The following is a 14,970-nucleotide window of genomic DNA, read 5'->3' as shown; positions in this document are numbered from 1 at the left end:
CAGATGCATAAGGCAAAAGACCAGCTAGGTTTTCAATGAGTGATGAATGGTATGGGTGTAAGGGTTCAGTGCCAAAAAAATACATCGCCTCAACATGATCAAATGGATACATTTTTAAATCAACATTATAAATTAGGCGGGATATCTTTAGAAAAATAAATCATTGTTTAAGTTCAAAGAATAATTTTTGTCATTAACTCTTAGGGTATATTATTGCCAATTGAAATTTCTAAATAAATGCACCAGATTTCCATTGCATAGCAAAGCACCCAAAACCATTTGCTCCATTCCTTAGTTTGCACAGTCACAGATTCTTTTCAAAAATGCTCATCTAGAACAATGGAAAGAATATAAAAATGTTTAGTTATAGCAGAGTTGTCATTTAAGGGGTGTGACAAGAATAATTAGCATACACAGATAGCTGATACGTGTCCACAGTAATAGTCCAGAATGAAATTTAATGGAAACCAGTGTAGGTACTGCTACTGACAAAATGAGTCAGGATGTGATTACAATGGAAAGGTCACTGGGGAGTAGCAAAAATATAAATTTCACTGTTGACTCCTTGCATGCATATATATATATATATATATATATATATATATATATATATATATATAATCTGTTAATTGACTGATGAGTCTCTCTCTAAACCTCATTCACTTATGGACCTATCATAATAAAACAAAGTCATCATATGCAAGCTTCAAATTTCTCTCAGTCCTCCTGGTTGATAAGTCGTATTATTTAGGTGGTATTTCAACTTCTAACTTTTGCCATATTTGACACAGTGTGAGACATTTAGTTTTGTTATATCAGGCCATATAGTTACCTGTATCAAACATTGCAGTTACTATATATATATATATATATATATATATATATATTTGCATTTTGTTGTCATAGGCAAAGTGGCCAAATTAAGGAGCTTTACACTTAAACATAAAACCAATGTAATTCTGTCACATTATGCCTTTCAAGTTTTGCTAAGGAAAGATTTACATTTTCCTCTTGATCCTAAAACAAAAAAAGTATCGATACATTTTAAAGGGTACCGTTGCCTCAAACTGCCATTACTCTTGTTTGAAATCCACCTTAATACATAATTTTTAAGCATTAACAGGCAGCATCAACTCTTCTGAAATTTGTACTGACTTTGATGATGCAAGTACTGCAAAAGCACCTTAAATTAAAAAGGGACAACAATAATAATGTACCCATCAGCTGGCTGGTACCAAAAGCTATCAGACTGCTCTCTTTCACCAGTCTAAACACTCGGGTTTTGTAATGCATGAAGATTCGTGTTCAAACAAATAAACTGTCAACTCTTCCAATAACCACTCGCAAGCCACACCCCACATCCAAAAAGGCAAAGCTCGTAGTTTGTGTCATCCAAAACAATGTGGATTTTTGGAACATTACTGGCACATCGTATGGCTAAAGCTAGATCTTCATCAGTTTTAAAAATAAGGCTCCATTCATACAAATTCATGAAATTTGGAGATGCAGTTTAACACATGAAAGATAATGCATACAAGTGTTAAGTTTCTGTGAGAAGACTGGTTTGCCACAGTGAAAGCTTATGACCGTAACACCAACATACTGTCTAAGTCCCAAAAAAAAAACAACCTTAGCTTGTACCTTAAGACAGAATTCAGTGTTTCATCTACAAAACATTTGGCCTGAATGAGCATCTGTCAACAGATGGAGGTTTCAGTTTTGTACACCCTAATCGAACGAAACAGTTGTGACAAGTGACTTTTCCATTCGCTTCTGTAGTTTTCTTCAAAAGAACGGGCACCATTTTCAGAAAAGGGGGAAAAAAACTGTCTTTAGTGAAAAGTTACCATGAGACAACCCAGGCAACAGTGATTTGAATATTTGCACAGCAGAGAGGAAACACGACATCACTATTGCTATATATTCTGCATCCCCAGCAAAGATGAGAAATTTATGAACTCGGACTGTGCATGCAGAGACCAGTATTGTCAAAAATAAAACTTAGGGGAACAGGTATCAATAAAACAAACTGAAAAAATTAAACAGTACATGCCAACACATGCAAGGAGTGAATTTTCATCCCAAATTTCCCCTCTCAAAATATTGCACTCATTCAAAGTCGTTGTTCCTGGCAAGTTTGGTTATCATTGCAAGCATGGGAATGACAGAAGGCAAGGCAGCCATTAAACAGCTCTTCCATTCACCTGGAATCTTGACTGCTCACAATAAAAAAGTAAGTATTTAAATCAACAAAATAAAAATTCTTGGCCACTTATTTGTCATGTTGCATTTCTTTTCATGCCAAAAAAAAGGAGATGGAATGCATGGCGATTATACTTTTTTTGTGTGGGTAATTGCCCAAGTTTGGTCTTGTCCTTTTGCTGGAATTTCTTTGACTTTGCAGTTATCACATTCCACTGATGAATAAGTGCAGGGCCATGCTCAAAGTCATAAAGGATTTGTGCCAGAAAGAGAAATATGAGTGAATACAGGTGTCAGTGGGTTGGTCAAGTAAACTGAGCAGGATGACATGGTACAGGCTGGTAGTTACATGTTTATGCTGTGTATTTTTTTTGTGTGTGTAACCCTTATCTCCTGTGTATCAATAGTGATCTGTCACAGTTTTCACCTTCCTACAGGTGGTAATGGCGGGGCGCCCCTCATCACGGCTGAAGCAGACAGAAAGAGGGGAGGGCAAAAAGAAACAATGTATACATTTAATCAAACATATTTCACATAACATTTATCTACTGTCACAATATGCAGCCATTCAGCTCACTTCAACATTTCTTTTGAAGAAAACCATCAAAGACAAAAACAGGGGAGTGTAAAGTATATATACCCCATAAGGACATATTTGTTTTGGGAACTATCTATACCCTTTAACATATTAATATTCTTCCTTAAAATCCCACAAGCAAGCATTATTCAGAATCTAAAGTTGTACTAATCACAACTGGGAAAGCATTGTTTGACTTACCTCTGTTTGTTTTACTGGGGTAGATTTTTGTGAAATGCCTGTATTCCTCTGGAGGTGGAAATTCCTCCATAGAGTGGAAAGAGTACTTTGACTCAAAATCATCTAAAAGGAGACCATTAAAAAAAAAAAAAAAAAAAAAAACTTAGCAAAAGTTCTTGTATCAGTGGTAGAACTGCATAAAAACCTGGATTATCTGATCCTCTTACCTATGAAGGACTTTGAGATGGAAGTATGTCCATTGCGAATGGGTGGTGGAGGTGGTGGGGGCCCGGCAGGGGTTCGTGAAGGGGGGGGGTGGGGGTTTTCCTCGGGTAAGAGGCTCAGTAGTGGTGTGAGCAGCAGTGCCATGCATTCTGTACGGCGGGGGAGGAGGGGGGGCATCCCGGCCACCATTCCTCATCACAGGAGGCGGCACTGGTGGAGCTACACAAAGCAGAAGAAACACAAAAGGGCTCATATGGGAATTTATCTGTCCATCCATGATGCAAAGGTAATAATTCAGGTCCAGAAAGTACAAATCCAGACCAAGATTTTGTTTCAACCAACCAGTTAAGTACTCTGCTACTGCAACTCTTCATATTCAAGTGGTTGGTTGAAACAAAACTTTGAACTAACACACATATATCAATTAGCCTAACTGCATGTCTCTGGGCTGCCAGAAATTTGCTTGGCTAAAGAAAACTCTGCACATAGAATCAGGTTTCGCAAAGAACGAAATTATATAATTTCATAGATTCGTTTCACTTCTTGTGCTGTTCAACCTGACAAATAAAAGAAATAAATACTGTGAAGTTCAAAAGATGCTAAAAAATGTCTTCAGGTCATTCAAAAAGACAGATGGAGCCATTAGCAAGATAAAAAAGTTCTGTTCAATACTGCTGCAGACTTGTTAAAACACAAAACATGCAAAAAAATCCCGCAAAAAATAAAGATGACTGGTTATCACAAAGAGAACTGCCCAAGAAGGCCAAAAAAAACACAAGTGAAATATAATGTATTTGACATAAATACACTATCAGAAATAAAGACATAAATTTTCCATTGCAATAATGGGCAGAAATCTTAAATCGTCAATATAAAAGACAATGAATGGAAGCATTGCATCTCTTTGTAAAGGCTTCTGTGATCCATAGGGCTATGTCACTCTGAGCTTGAGGCTACCCTGCCTAGGCCAAGGCTGCCAGGACATAGAACCAGATGAGGGTGCTCTCTGGAAAGCCACAGGGGACTAACCGAGCAAAGACTATGAGAAGATATCTTGTGAAGGCATCATCTACAAGGTGCAAGAGCAATGCCAGCTGGGCGCCAAGCATGAGAGGGAAGGCACCAGACACATGAGATTCTGGCAGCGGATAACAGATTTGGAAAAGTCTCCGTGTGATCTCTGGCGGGTAAAGGGGCTGAGTGCAAGAAGTATGAGGAGTACTCTCAGGTGAAAGACCTCGCAGATGGATGCGTGAACACAAGTCCCAGGCTGAGTACCGTGCCATTCGTTTTTCCCCGGTGAACATTGGCTCCATGTGACCGAGTTGCAGGATTTCTTTGTTTGAAGTATAGTTTAGAGGATCCTGATTACTTAAGAGAAAGTGTTCAAAAGGGTAACCTTTCAGACTTCAATGCGCAACTGGAGAATGAAGATACCTGGAGGGGTTTGACTGGACATGATGATATCATAGATCTAAACCCAAGCAGTGAGGAGTTGTTGTATTTCAGTGCCAGCTATAGACTGTCTGATCCAAACACCGAGGGCAAACACAAGGCTGCTCTTACTGTAAGTGTACTTGGTACCAGAGCATCCGATGTCAAGGATCAGTGACCGACGCTGTAACTTGGTCAGCTCCCTTAAGTGCATTTTGGACACTTAGGTGAAGTGAAGATCAGAGCGGTCAATTGACCATGATTTCAGTTGGATTTGGCACACAGGATGAGCTGTGTTTTCTGAGAGTGAGATGCGAGACTTCTATATCCCCATATGTCGTGAACCAAGAGAATCCATCCATCCATCCATTTTCCAAACCGCTTATCCTACTGGGTCGCGGGGGGTCCGGAGCCTATCCCGGAAGCAATGGGCACGAGGCAGGACCAAGAGAATCCAGGGACACTGAATTTGAGTGCGCTGTATATTAAATAGATTATTCTGAAGAAATAAATTCTGAACACATTTGCTAACATATCGATCTTTACGCTTCATAAGAACATAAGAAATTTATAAATGAGAGGAGGCCATTCGGCCCATCAAGCTCGTTTGGGGAGAACTTAACTAATAGGTCAGAGCAGTTAAAACCTTATCTAGCTCTGATTTAAAGGAACCCAGAGTTTTAGCTTGGGCTACACTAGCAGGAAGACTATTCCATACTCCAACTACACGCTGTGTAAAAAAGTGCTTCCTCAAATTCAGTTTAAAATGTTCTCCCGCTAATGTCCACTTATGACCACAAGTGCTAGTATTTAAACTAATATTGAAATAGCCATTTGGCTGAACATCTTCTCGAACTGTCAGAATCTTATACATACGGATCATGTCCCCCCTTAGTCTCCTTTGCTCAAGGCTAAACAGATTCAGCTCAGCTAACCTCTCCTCATAAGACGTAACTCTAAAACCAGGAATCATTCTCGTCGCCCTACGTTGCACCTTTTCCAAGGCAACAATGTCCTTCTTAAGGACCAAACCGGCAAACAATATTCTAGGTGGGGGGGGGGAGAAGCGGTCGTTTATGCAGGGCCCTGCAGTCCCCAAGCCTGACATGACTGGTCCCCCGGGCAAATAAGGCTGTGCTACACCACCCACCTTGGTGTCGTCTGCAAATTTAACCAGTTTACTGTATGTATTGGTGTCAATATCGTTAATGTAAATTATGAACAATAGTGGTCATAAAATTGAACCCTGCAGTACCCCACTATGAACGCAGGCCCACTGTGACATTGTGCCACTGATAGTTACTCGCCGCTTTCTGACTGGTAAGCAGTTTTTGACCCAAGCTGCTAGTTCCTAAAATCCCTGCAGCTTAAGCAAGAGCCATTTGTGGAGAACAACATCAAAGGCCTTCTGGAAATCCAAGTAGATCACATCGTAGGCCTTTTTGTGATCAATTTCTCTTGTAGCTTCCTCAAAGAACTCAAGCAAATTAGTTAAACAGGATCTACCTCTCCTACATCCATGTTGGCTATCCCTCAGAATGTTATTTACGTTTCCAATTAGGATCAATCGTTTAAGATTCTGGATCTTTCCAATAGTGTATTTAGTTTATTAAACACAAAATATATAGCTTATCAAAACAAGTTTGTTTGTCTTCTAGATTAGCTATTTAAACCATCAAGTGCATATCTTACATGTTGAGTGAAGAGTCACTGATTCATCAATATATTTCACTAGTTAGTAATAAAAAATAACTTCCAATAGAAATGCACTCAATCAAAATAATCACTATAATATAAAAATAATCTACAGTAGATTTAAGACACAACTGTGATTAGAACTGTACCTGCTCCACGTCCCGGTGGTTCTCGGGCTGGCGGGGGAGGTCGGCTGCTCTGAGTAGATGGAGAAGGTGGTGGAGGAGGTGCCTGGGCTCGGGGCTGGGCGCTAGAAGGTATCTTTTTGTGCAAGGAATTATGTCTCTGTGGAAGCTCAGGAGCTGCCTCATTACTAGGGCTGGATGGACCATTAGGGACCCCAGGGGGCTGCCGATAGGGTGGAGGAGGTGGTGCGAGGGAGGTAGAGCCCACTCCACTTGTGGGTCGGGAAGAGTTGAGCGGGGATGGAGGAGGTTTGACTGGAGGAGGTGGAGCAGCATCCCGGCCTGACAAAGGTGGCGCTCTGTGTCCAGGGGTCGGGGGCAGCGGTTTTTCCCTGCTATAGGGGGGAGCAGTAGCCTTCTGCTGGGGAGCAGGGGGTGCGTTGCCACGACGATTTATAGGTGGGGGTGGGGGTGGGGCAGAGGAACTGTGTTTCATCCCCCCAGAATTGCTGCTAGAACTTGGCGGCCGGGATATATCAGGGAGAGAGGGCCTGTGGGAGCGGGGAGGCTCCGGAGGAGAGGCCCGCAAGCTAGCGATCTCGCTGTCAGCCTGTCGCCCGGAACCAGAAGAAGTGCTGGTCACATTTGGGCGCGGAGCAGAAGGTTTGGACCCAGGTGGCTGTAGTGCTGATCTTCCCACTGTACCATCTGAAAAGCACAGAGAGCAAAGAGTAAAGAAACAGCATAATAAACCCAACAACACCATTGCCAATTTATATATTGTGTGTGTGTATATATATATATATATAATATACATATATACAGATAGATAGATATACAGACAGACAGATAAACATAGAAACATATAAACACAATGTTGTCTTGCCTCCTACTGGCCGAAGTTTAGGGACCCCCCCCTGGAATAAGCCCCCCATTGGCTTCCCGGCTGCCGGTCCAGCTCCAATCGCACCAGCATTGCCGCCGCCTCCTCCCTTTGGTTCTGCAGTCATTAAAGTTTTCTGATACTTGTTATCTGATGACAATTTCCATGACATTTTTCATTTATTCAAACACCAATAGAGACCACATGTGAGAAAAGCCTCACCAGATCAACATTAAGTGCAACAGTATACAACTAACGTTATACTGAAGGTTAGCAGCCATCTATGAAAAAACTACTGGACAATTTTGCTTTTAGGAAGTTACACAAGATATCAACTGGTGTCACACAACTGCTTAAACCAGTAAAACCAACTCATTTGATGAACCACCTTCTCAAATGAGACGTCACCATTCCACCACAGAAACTACTTACTCTCAATAATTGGTGCACTCCTATCACTGACAACAGCAACCTTCTTCAGCCTGGCCCCTTTGCATATGTCTGATAGCAGGGCATCTCTACCTTTAGCTTCATCGCGGTTCAGTTTTGGCGGGTTAGTATTTGCCTGGTGAAACAGTGTAACGTCAGAATTTGTTTTCAAATGGTTCCTGAATATCTCATCACATTTTGTTACTTAATAGGATTAAGTCACAACCTTAAATATAGAGTTAATTTCTTGGAAAGTAAACTACAAAGAGACAAAAAGGTACACATGCAAATATGTATCTCACAATTTGCATGTCACAGATATGCCACTGCGAATATACTAGTTTGGCAAACTAGACAGCAGAGCAAGTCTTGGTTTGGATTCATTTTGCAGGCTTTACAACAAAAACAGATTAGTTCATTTAACTATTAATGTTCACTAAATTCAAATTATGAGTCTGGAAAATGTCTACAAATGTAGCGGTCGTCTATGTTCTCCTTTGTCTCATTGAATTAAATAATTGTTGTTGCAAAGAAGAATTCAGTTATGGTTTAATTATAATTACATTTATTATTTGTCTATAGATCTATCATTCACATACACAGTAATATTTCAATGCATCATTCATTATATTAAAAATAATCACCAACTCAGTTGTGCTACTGACCTGGCTGAATGTGGGAGGGGGGGGGGGTCCTCCAGGGGGCGGTGGGGGAGGGGGAGGAATTGGCATCCTGTACACGTTGCTTCTTCAAAGTTTCACCTGAGCGTGTCTCTGTCCACACACAAACCTATAACACACAAATTTTATTTTTTATTTATATATATATATATATATATATATATATATATATATATATATATATATATATATATATATATATATATATATATATATATTACATTACTACACACATGAATGTGTGTGTGTGTATATTAAAAAAAATCTTTATTTTCAAACAAATTAAAAACCCATAAGGTTCAAATGACTGCAGTAACAGAAATGAAGCACTCAAAAATTTGCTTGTGCATACAGCATCAAATAAAACAAATCTCGGTACTAAATGCCCATAATCTGTTTAAACTCTAGTCATAGTATATTACCAGCGAGTATCATCTCAGGTTTCATTTCCCCCACTTTATGGTAAAGACCATCTTGCATACGTGTCTGAACAAGTTTTCAGAGTAGAACTGGAATGTCACTCTACAAGCTTGACAGTCTGACGAATTTCAAAAGGAATGATAAAGGAATGTTCCGTAAACAACCAACACATTAAGGAAAAACTCCAGAATGCTTTTGATTTGAGAATCTGTCATTCGCCTTATTCACTCCAGAGAATTAAATGAGAATAACAGAGCACAACAGAATCCTAAATAAATATATAAAAATGAGACAAAGTGGTACAGTAACATAAAATAAAATGCCAGAATAGACCAGGTAAGTTCTAAAGAAATATTTTATATAGCACATTTGAATACCAAAATGCATTTTTGTGCTCGCATTTGGCAATGCAATTTTTTGTCCTGCTAAAATGAACAGGAATACTCGCATTCAAGGATGTTACAATAAATCACATAAACAAAACAACTCATTAGCAATTAAATAACTTACAGAAATTTCTGCCTAGTTTGAGGAGATCTTAAATAAAGCTTAATTTCTCCCAACCTACAGTAATCAAGACATATTTGCAAATGACAATTTAAAAAAACAAAATCTGTCAAAAGCATTCTTGTGAAAATAACAATGGAGATTACATTTAGACTAATGCCAATTTGAAATAACTCCATCAACCAACAAAAATTAGTTTATGTCCCAGACTTCTTCAAAGATCTCTTAAATAAAATGTATAAACAAGAATTGTATTTCTCACCTCATATATTATGTATCTACTAATACTAAATCTTAAGACATCAATTATTGTGTGCAGTTACTTGGCAGTTGATATTTCACAAGAAATTAAGTAACTAATGCAGAATTTTCTATATACAGGGCACTAGGGTACCAAAAAACAAAATTCATATTAAATGCCTCAGTCACAGGCATTAGAAAGGCCTTTGATATGCATTTGAGCCATAGAGTATTTTGAATATTATAAGTGGCCAAAGATAAAACTGACCTTAATCAATTGTAAATGCTACGCAAAAATCTGTTTACTAACCTTTGTTTTTTTTAATATGACTGGAATGTGTATACTGACAAAGGAAATATCTCCTTTGATTTGTGCCTTTCTGCATGTACATGTCCAATAAAAATAAACGCAACCTTTGATAATTTTGCAGAGTCTTAGGTTGCTATGTTCACGTTACAAGTAGGAAAAAAAAAATATTGTACAATTTTTAATGTCCTGTGTGCTTTTGCATGACATAAACCAACAAACCATGAAAGTTTTGGTGTTGCTGCATACCAGAAACCATCAAGGCCATGAATCACAGAAATGCATATTTAACACATTACTCTTCAAAAAAAAGAATTTCTTTTCAGGACAGCAACTTTCATTTTTCAGCGTACAGTGCTTCATATTCTGATCCTCTATAGGTATCTATACAACTTGCAAATTTAACATCTATTGCTTCTTGGTTAAGAAAAGCAGAGTAATATGCTAATTAAATTAAACAAATGTTTATATGCTCAGCTGGTGTGTCTTAAGATTGTTCCTCATTTTTTTTTAATCAAGTATTTTGTGAAATTAACAATACAGCTACTAACCATTCAACCCCATTCTTGCTTGACATGACAGGAGAAAAATTACAATACACTTATCTTTATTATTATTCTTAAATGTACAAGACATTTTGGAACTATTTTAAAATTTATTTAGCATTTTTATTCAAATCGACATACAATTAGGAAAACCGGGTGAGACATTTCCTGGCACAAGTGATGTGGAGCATTAAAGGGTAACACTGTTAAACTCTCCATCCAGCAAAGGAAATATTCTAATAAAGTTCATAATTCGATACATCTATATTTACAGTTCTGTTATGACAGATTTCCTGAAAATGCAAGAGAATACAACAGAATGCCTGTTATTGTCACTGTACATAACAGGTACAATGAAATGCAAAACTAAACATTTAATGATCAAACATTATCTTAATCCAAATTCTGATTCTTTCATCGGCCAGTTTCACTGATCATACGTTTAAAAAACCTGCACTGTAATTATTTTGTTACAATGCATAAATTACAACCAACAGTGATTTGGCATAATCATCCTAAGTATCTTTTAAAATGAAATATGGGTAGCAGGAGAAATGCATTCATCACAATGACCTATTTCACTACCCAGATCACTCCAATGATGATTATGGGGGAATGTTACACGTTTGTAAATGTTAGTTCTACTAAAAACCAATGGCATTAGACTTCCTATTGCCTTTTAAACTTAGCTTTAAGAACAGTTTCACAGCCCTATGTCCACTAATCCACGCTGAATATTAGTTTTGTAGCATTTGTATATAACACTGGGTTATGCATATGCATCATTATCCATATTTGGACTCAATGAAATTAAAAACCGTAAATGATAAGAGTTAATAATTTGATGATATTTATCCTGGTCAGGATGACGGAAGACCGGCACCAAATTCCAGGCAGCATAAGTCACAAGGCTGCTGTACACCCTGGATGAGATGCCAACCCAACACTCAAATAATCAGATTCTTTGGGCAATCTAGTGACACCACTCAACCTAACCAGATGTCTTTGGACTGTGAGATTAAATTAAAGTGTCCGGAGGAAACAGGGTTGAAACTCCGGAAGAACGTACAAGCTCTACATCAGGGTTAGGCAACCCTGATCCTGAAGGTCCGCTATCCAGCAGGTTTTCCATCCTACCTGGTCTCGGATGAACCACAGCTGATCTCAGGCAGTAAAACTCAAAACCTGCAGGATACCGACACTCCAGGAACAGGGTTGCCCACCCCTGCTCTACATTCTCACAAGTAGGATGTAAATCTCCACTCCTGAAAGTGTGAGGTAGCTGTGATGCCCACTGCCCCACCATGCCACACATTTCTGATAATAAACATCCTACAACGCCCTACAACTTCCTCCTTTATCCAGGTATGCAAAGTATGGTCTTAACCAAACCTTTAGCACTGCCGTTAAAGACAGTACATTGCACATACAAAGAAGTACAAGTAAAGTTATTAAATGCGGACTGTTAAAACCTATTAACATACTGCAGGCCAAACATAGCAAAGGTAACCATACAAGACCCACCGTGATAATATGTTAAATGAATCTTCACAAAGCATTGTTTTATGGGTTTTAATTAACAACAATCGTCAAAAGTATGTCTGAATAAAAGAAGCAAATCTTGTCCATTATTTTAACTTGAAAAAATTAATCTACAGTAGTAAAATTACGAAAAACATTAATATATAATACTTTGATATGGTTAATATCAAACAAATGTTGTGTGTTACTGGGAAATTTACCATTAGATATATCAAATGAAACCTCTGAACCAGGGGAAAGCAACTTTTGACATCTTAAGCTGATGAATATGTTGGCTGCAGGGCCAGCTGTGTTGGTAATCATTTTTGACAGACTGTGTCATTTTACCATTCAAATCCCACTGCAACAAAGCTACATTAGCTACATTGAAGCTACATTTCAAATCATAATATGCATTGACAAAAGCTTAAAAATAAATTTGCCCATTTTAAATGTTCAATTTGCAAATAAAACTGGTTTTAAGTTTCACAAACTTCCAAAAAAAAGCAAACATTTTAATAGCACAAATGTACTCGCAAATGTACCGTCGTTTTAGTTCACTAAAACTGAAAAGAAGCCAAGTCCTCAAACTGAATTTTAGCCTGACTTGACTATTACGGTGCTTTGAAATCAAACTGAGAGCTCAGCAATATTGAAACTAGTATACCAGGCCTAGAATAGCCCACATAGAGGCAAACAGCAAAAAGTTATCTTACCACTGTCACAAATGACTGCTAATATATGCTTTGAGGGACACCTCTATATTATTTAATAACATAAGTGTAATATTAAGTATTGTTGTCGATTGTTTAATTAGTACACACCAAAAGCACTGCTGGAGCCCAATATGTATAGACAACCCGTTTTTTTAATAGTATAATTTACACAGACGGAACACACTATTATCAGCTTTAGAAAACACTTAAAGTTTTATCTGCCGAGCGGATTTCTTCAGTATTATTAGCGACATTTTATCACGACAGTGAAGGAATCGGCTCATACCAGGCGACTTTGTATTCGAAGAAACCTGCCTTTCTGCGCCTGGAACAGGAACTAGATCGCACAGATTCCACAGTCATTCTGCATTTTGCCATATCCGAGAATAATACCGGGTTCAGAAACACGCGAAGAGCGTCCATGTACAGCGCAGCACACACACACACACACACACACACACACACACACACACACACACACACACACACACGTATACCTGACTTATACTTCACATTATTAAACTGGAGTACAGGCCGTGAAGTCCGAACACCGCGCCGCAGCTCCCCCTAAGCTGGACTTCAGCAGCAGCTTTTTAAATGAAAAGACCCAGTAAATTAAAATCCACCGTTTCACTTAGAGCATAAAACAATTTATGAAAATGTTACTACACGGAAATGCGAAAGGTTATATTTATGTAACCGGGCTGTTGGCAGGTGCCGGAGTAGACGGCGCCACACCTGCCCCCGAAGGTGGTGGCCGGACAAAACTACCCTAAAAATCATGATTTGCCACGCAGCTGAACGTTTGACAGTCGTCTGAAGGTAATTTAAGTCGGTAACTCTTCAATGCAGTGATTTAACTAGAAGCGTAGACCGCTCATAAATAACATCTCCTACCGATAATACACGCATAGGGTAGTTACATCAGTAAAGGCGGATAATCTGCTCAGTTTCCTCGTACCACGTCGTGTAATTATCGATAGGTTTCTTGTCGTTTTCCCCTCTGCATGTAAATGTCATTTAGAAAAAATGAGAGCCGGCTGCCTGGCGCAGTTTCGCCCGTTCTTGCTGCGTTTTGTCCGGTGTGTCTGTACTCACCTAGTCGGGAGCGAAGATCGGCAGTCCGTCGCCTCAGATAACAACATCGATTAAAGATCAGCGGTGCGATTTGAGACAAAAGCCTTCAGCAGCTAGCTGGTCAATGAACAACAAGTTGTATAAATGCATAAACGGGAATTTAACGGCTATTATCGCTGCCTTCTTCTTTACTGCCCATCCATTCGGCTGTTGTTGCGATCGTAACTCGTAATTGTGCCGTCGGCCATGCAGCCAGCTAGCTACCGCCAGCCTGTTCGTCCCCACTATCTGAAAAACGGAGAAAGTCGCAGTCTGTTGCCCATCTGAAACTAGTCAGAGACACCGGATTAAAAAACCCCAACTGGCCCAATATCTGCCTGATTGTATGGCGCAGTGGCCGAGGTTAAGAGGCTGGCTATCGGCTGTCCCCACAGCTAGTTAGCCGGACGAGCCTTTCCCATTCTTTCCTCCGTTTGCTGGAAAACCCGGAAACGAATTCTTCATCCTGACAAAATGGAGGAAGACAGGCGAAAGAAATACCCGATAAGGGCCGTGCTGCGAAGTACAGCGCAATCCGGTGGCTTCATCTCAGTGTGCTTTTTTTAAATCCATTATGCTGAGCGGTAATTTTAAGATTAATGCTGTAAGCATAAATTGAAGCGGAGGACGTACATGCAAAAACGATACATATAAAGTCCATGTAAAGGAAAGCTGCCATTATGCCAAATAATCTGAAGTGCATTATTTTTTCAGCAAATGCATTTGTTCATTGTTCATCCCAAACATCTACACGACAAAATAACATAAACTGCATAGTTAAATGTTACCAGATTAAGAATGTTTTATTGGCCATGTGCAAAAAATGCATTGGAATGACGAGTTGTTTTAGCTACACAAGTATTTAAAAAAAAACCCAACATATTTAAATACATTAACTGCAAATAGACAATAGATGTACATTGTGTGCAGTTAAAATATAATTAATTTATAATTCATATCAGACGCAGGTGCAAGAAATATTGTTGGAGTCTAAGTAATCCATATTGCTATTAATAATGTGGATGGTTTGAGGGGGAAAAACAGTTCTTGAATCTGGTAATCAGTATTCTGATGCTGTAAAACCTCATGCTAGACTCCAGGGTTGAGAATTGTTAATACTCAGGAGAGTTTGGATCCCCAAGTATACTTTATACTTATTTTGCAGCAG

At 38.9% G+C, this 14,970-nt stretch overlaps 1 protein-coding gene across 1 annotated transcript; it reads right to left on the bottom strand.

Moving 5' to 3' along the window:
• Positions 1-854: 854 nt before the first annotated feature.
• Positions 855-14,288, bottom strand: LOC125742251 (WAS/WASL-interacting protein family member 2-like). Its single transcript, XM_049014095.1, is given in 9 exon segments — positions 855-2,669; positions 2,981-3,082; positions 3,187-3,274; positions 3,276-3,403; positions 6,463-7,146; positions 7,325-7,438; positions 7,754-7,886; positions 8,416-8,539; positions 13,785-14,288. Coding segments are annotated over 8 exon segments (1,359 nt in total). The 5' UTR covers positions 8,482-8,539; positions 13,785-14,288; the 3' UTR covers positions 855-2,625.
• Between the last annotated feature and the right edge of the window lie 682 nt (positions 14,289-14,970).

This window comes from Brienomyrus brachyistius, chromosome 5, assembly GCF_023856365.1.
Source record: "Brienomyrus brachyistius isolate T26 chromosome 5, BBRACH_0.4, whole genome shotgun sequence".
Taxonomy (NCBI): Eukaryota; Metazoa; Chordata; class Actinopteri; order Osteoglossiformes; family Mormyridae; genus Brienomyrus; species Brienomyrus brachyistius.
The sequence above is the reverse complement of the archived record's forward strand: the minus strand, read 5'-3'. Positions and strand labels throughout refer to the sequence as shown.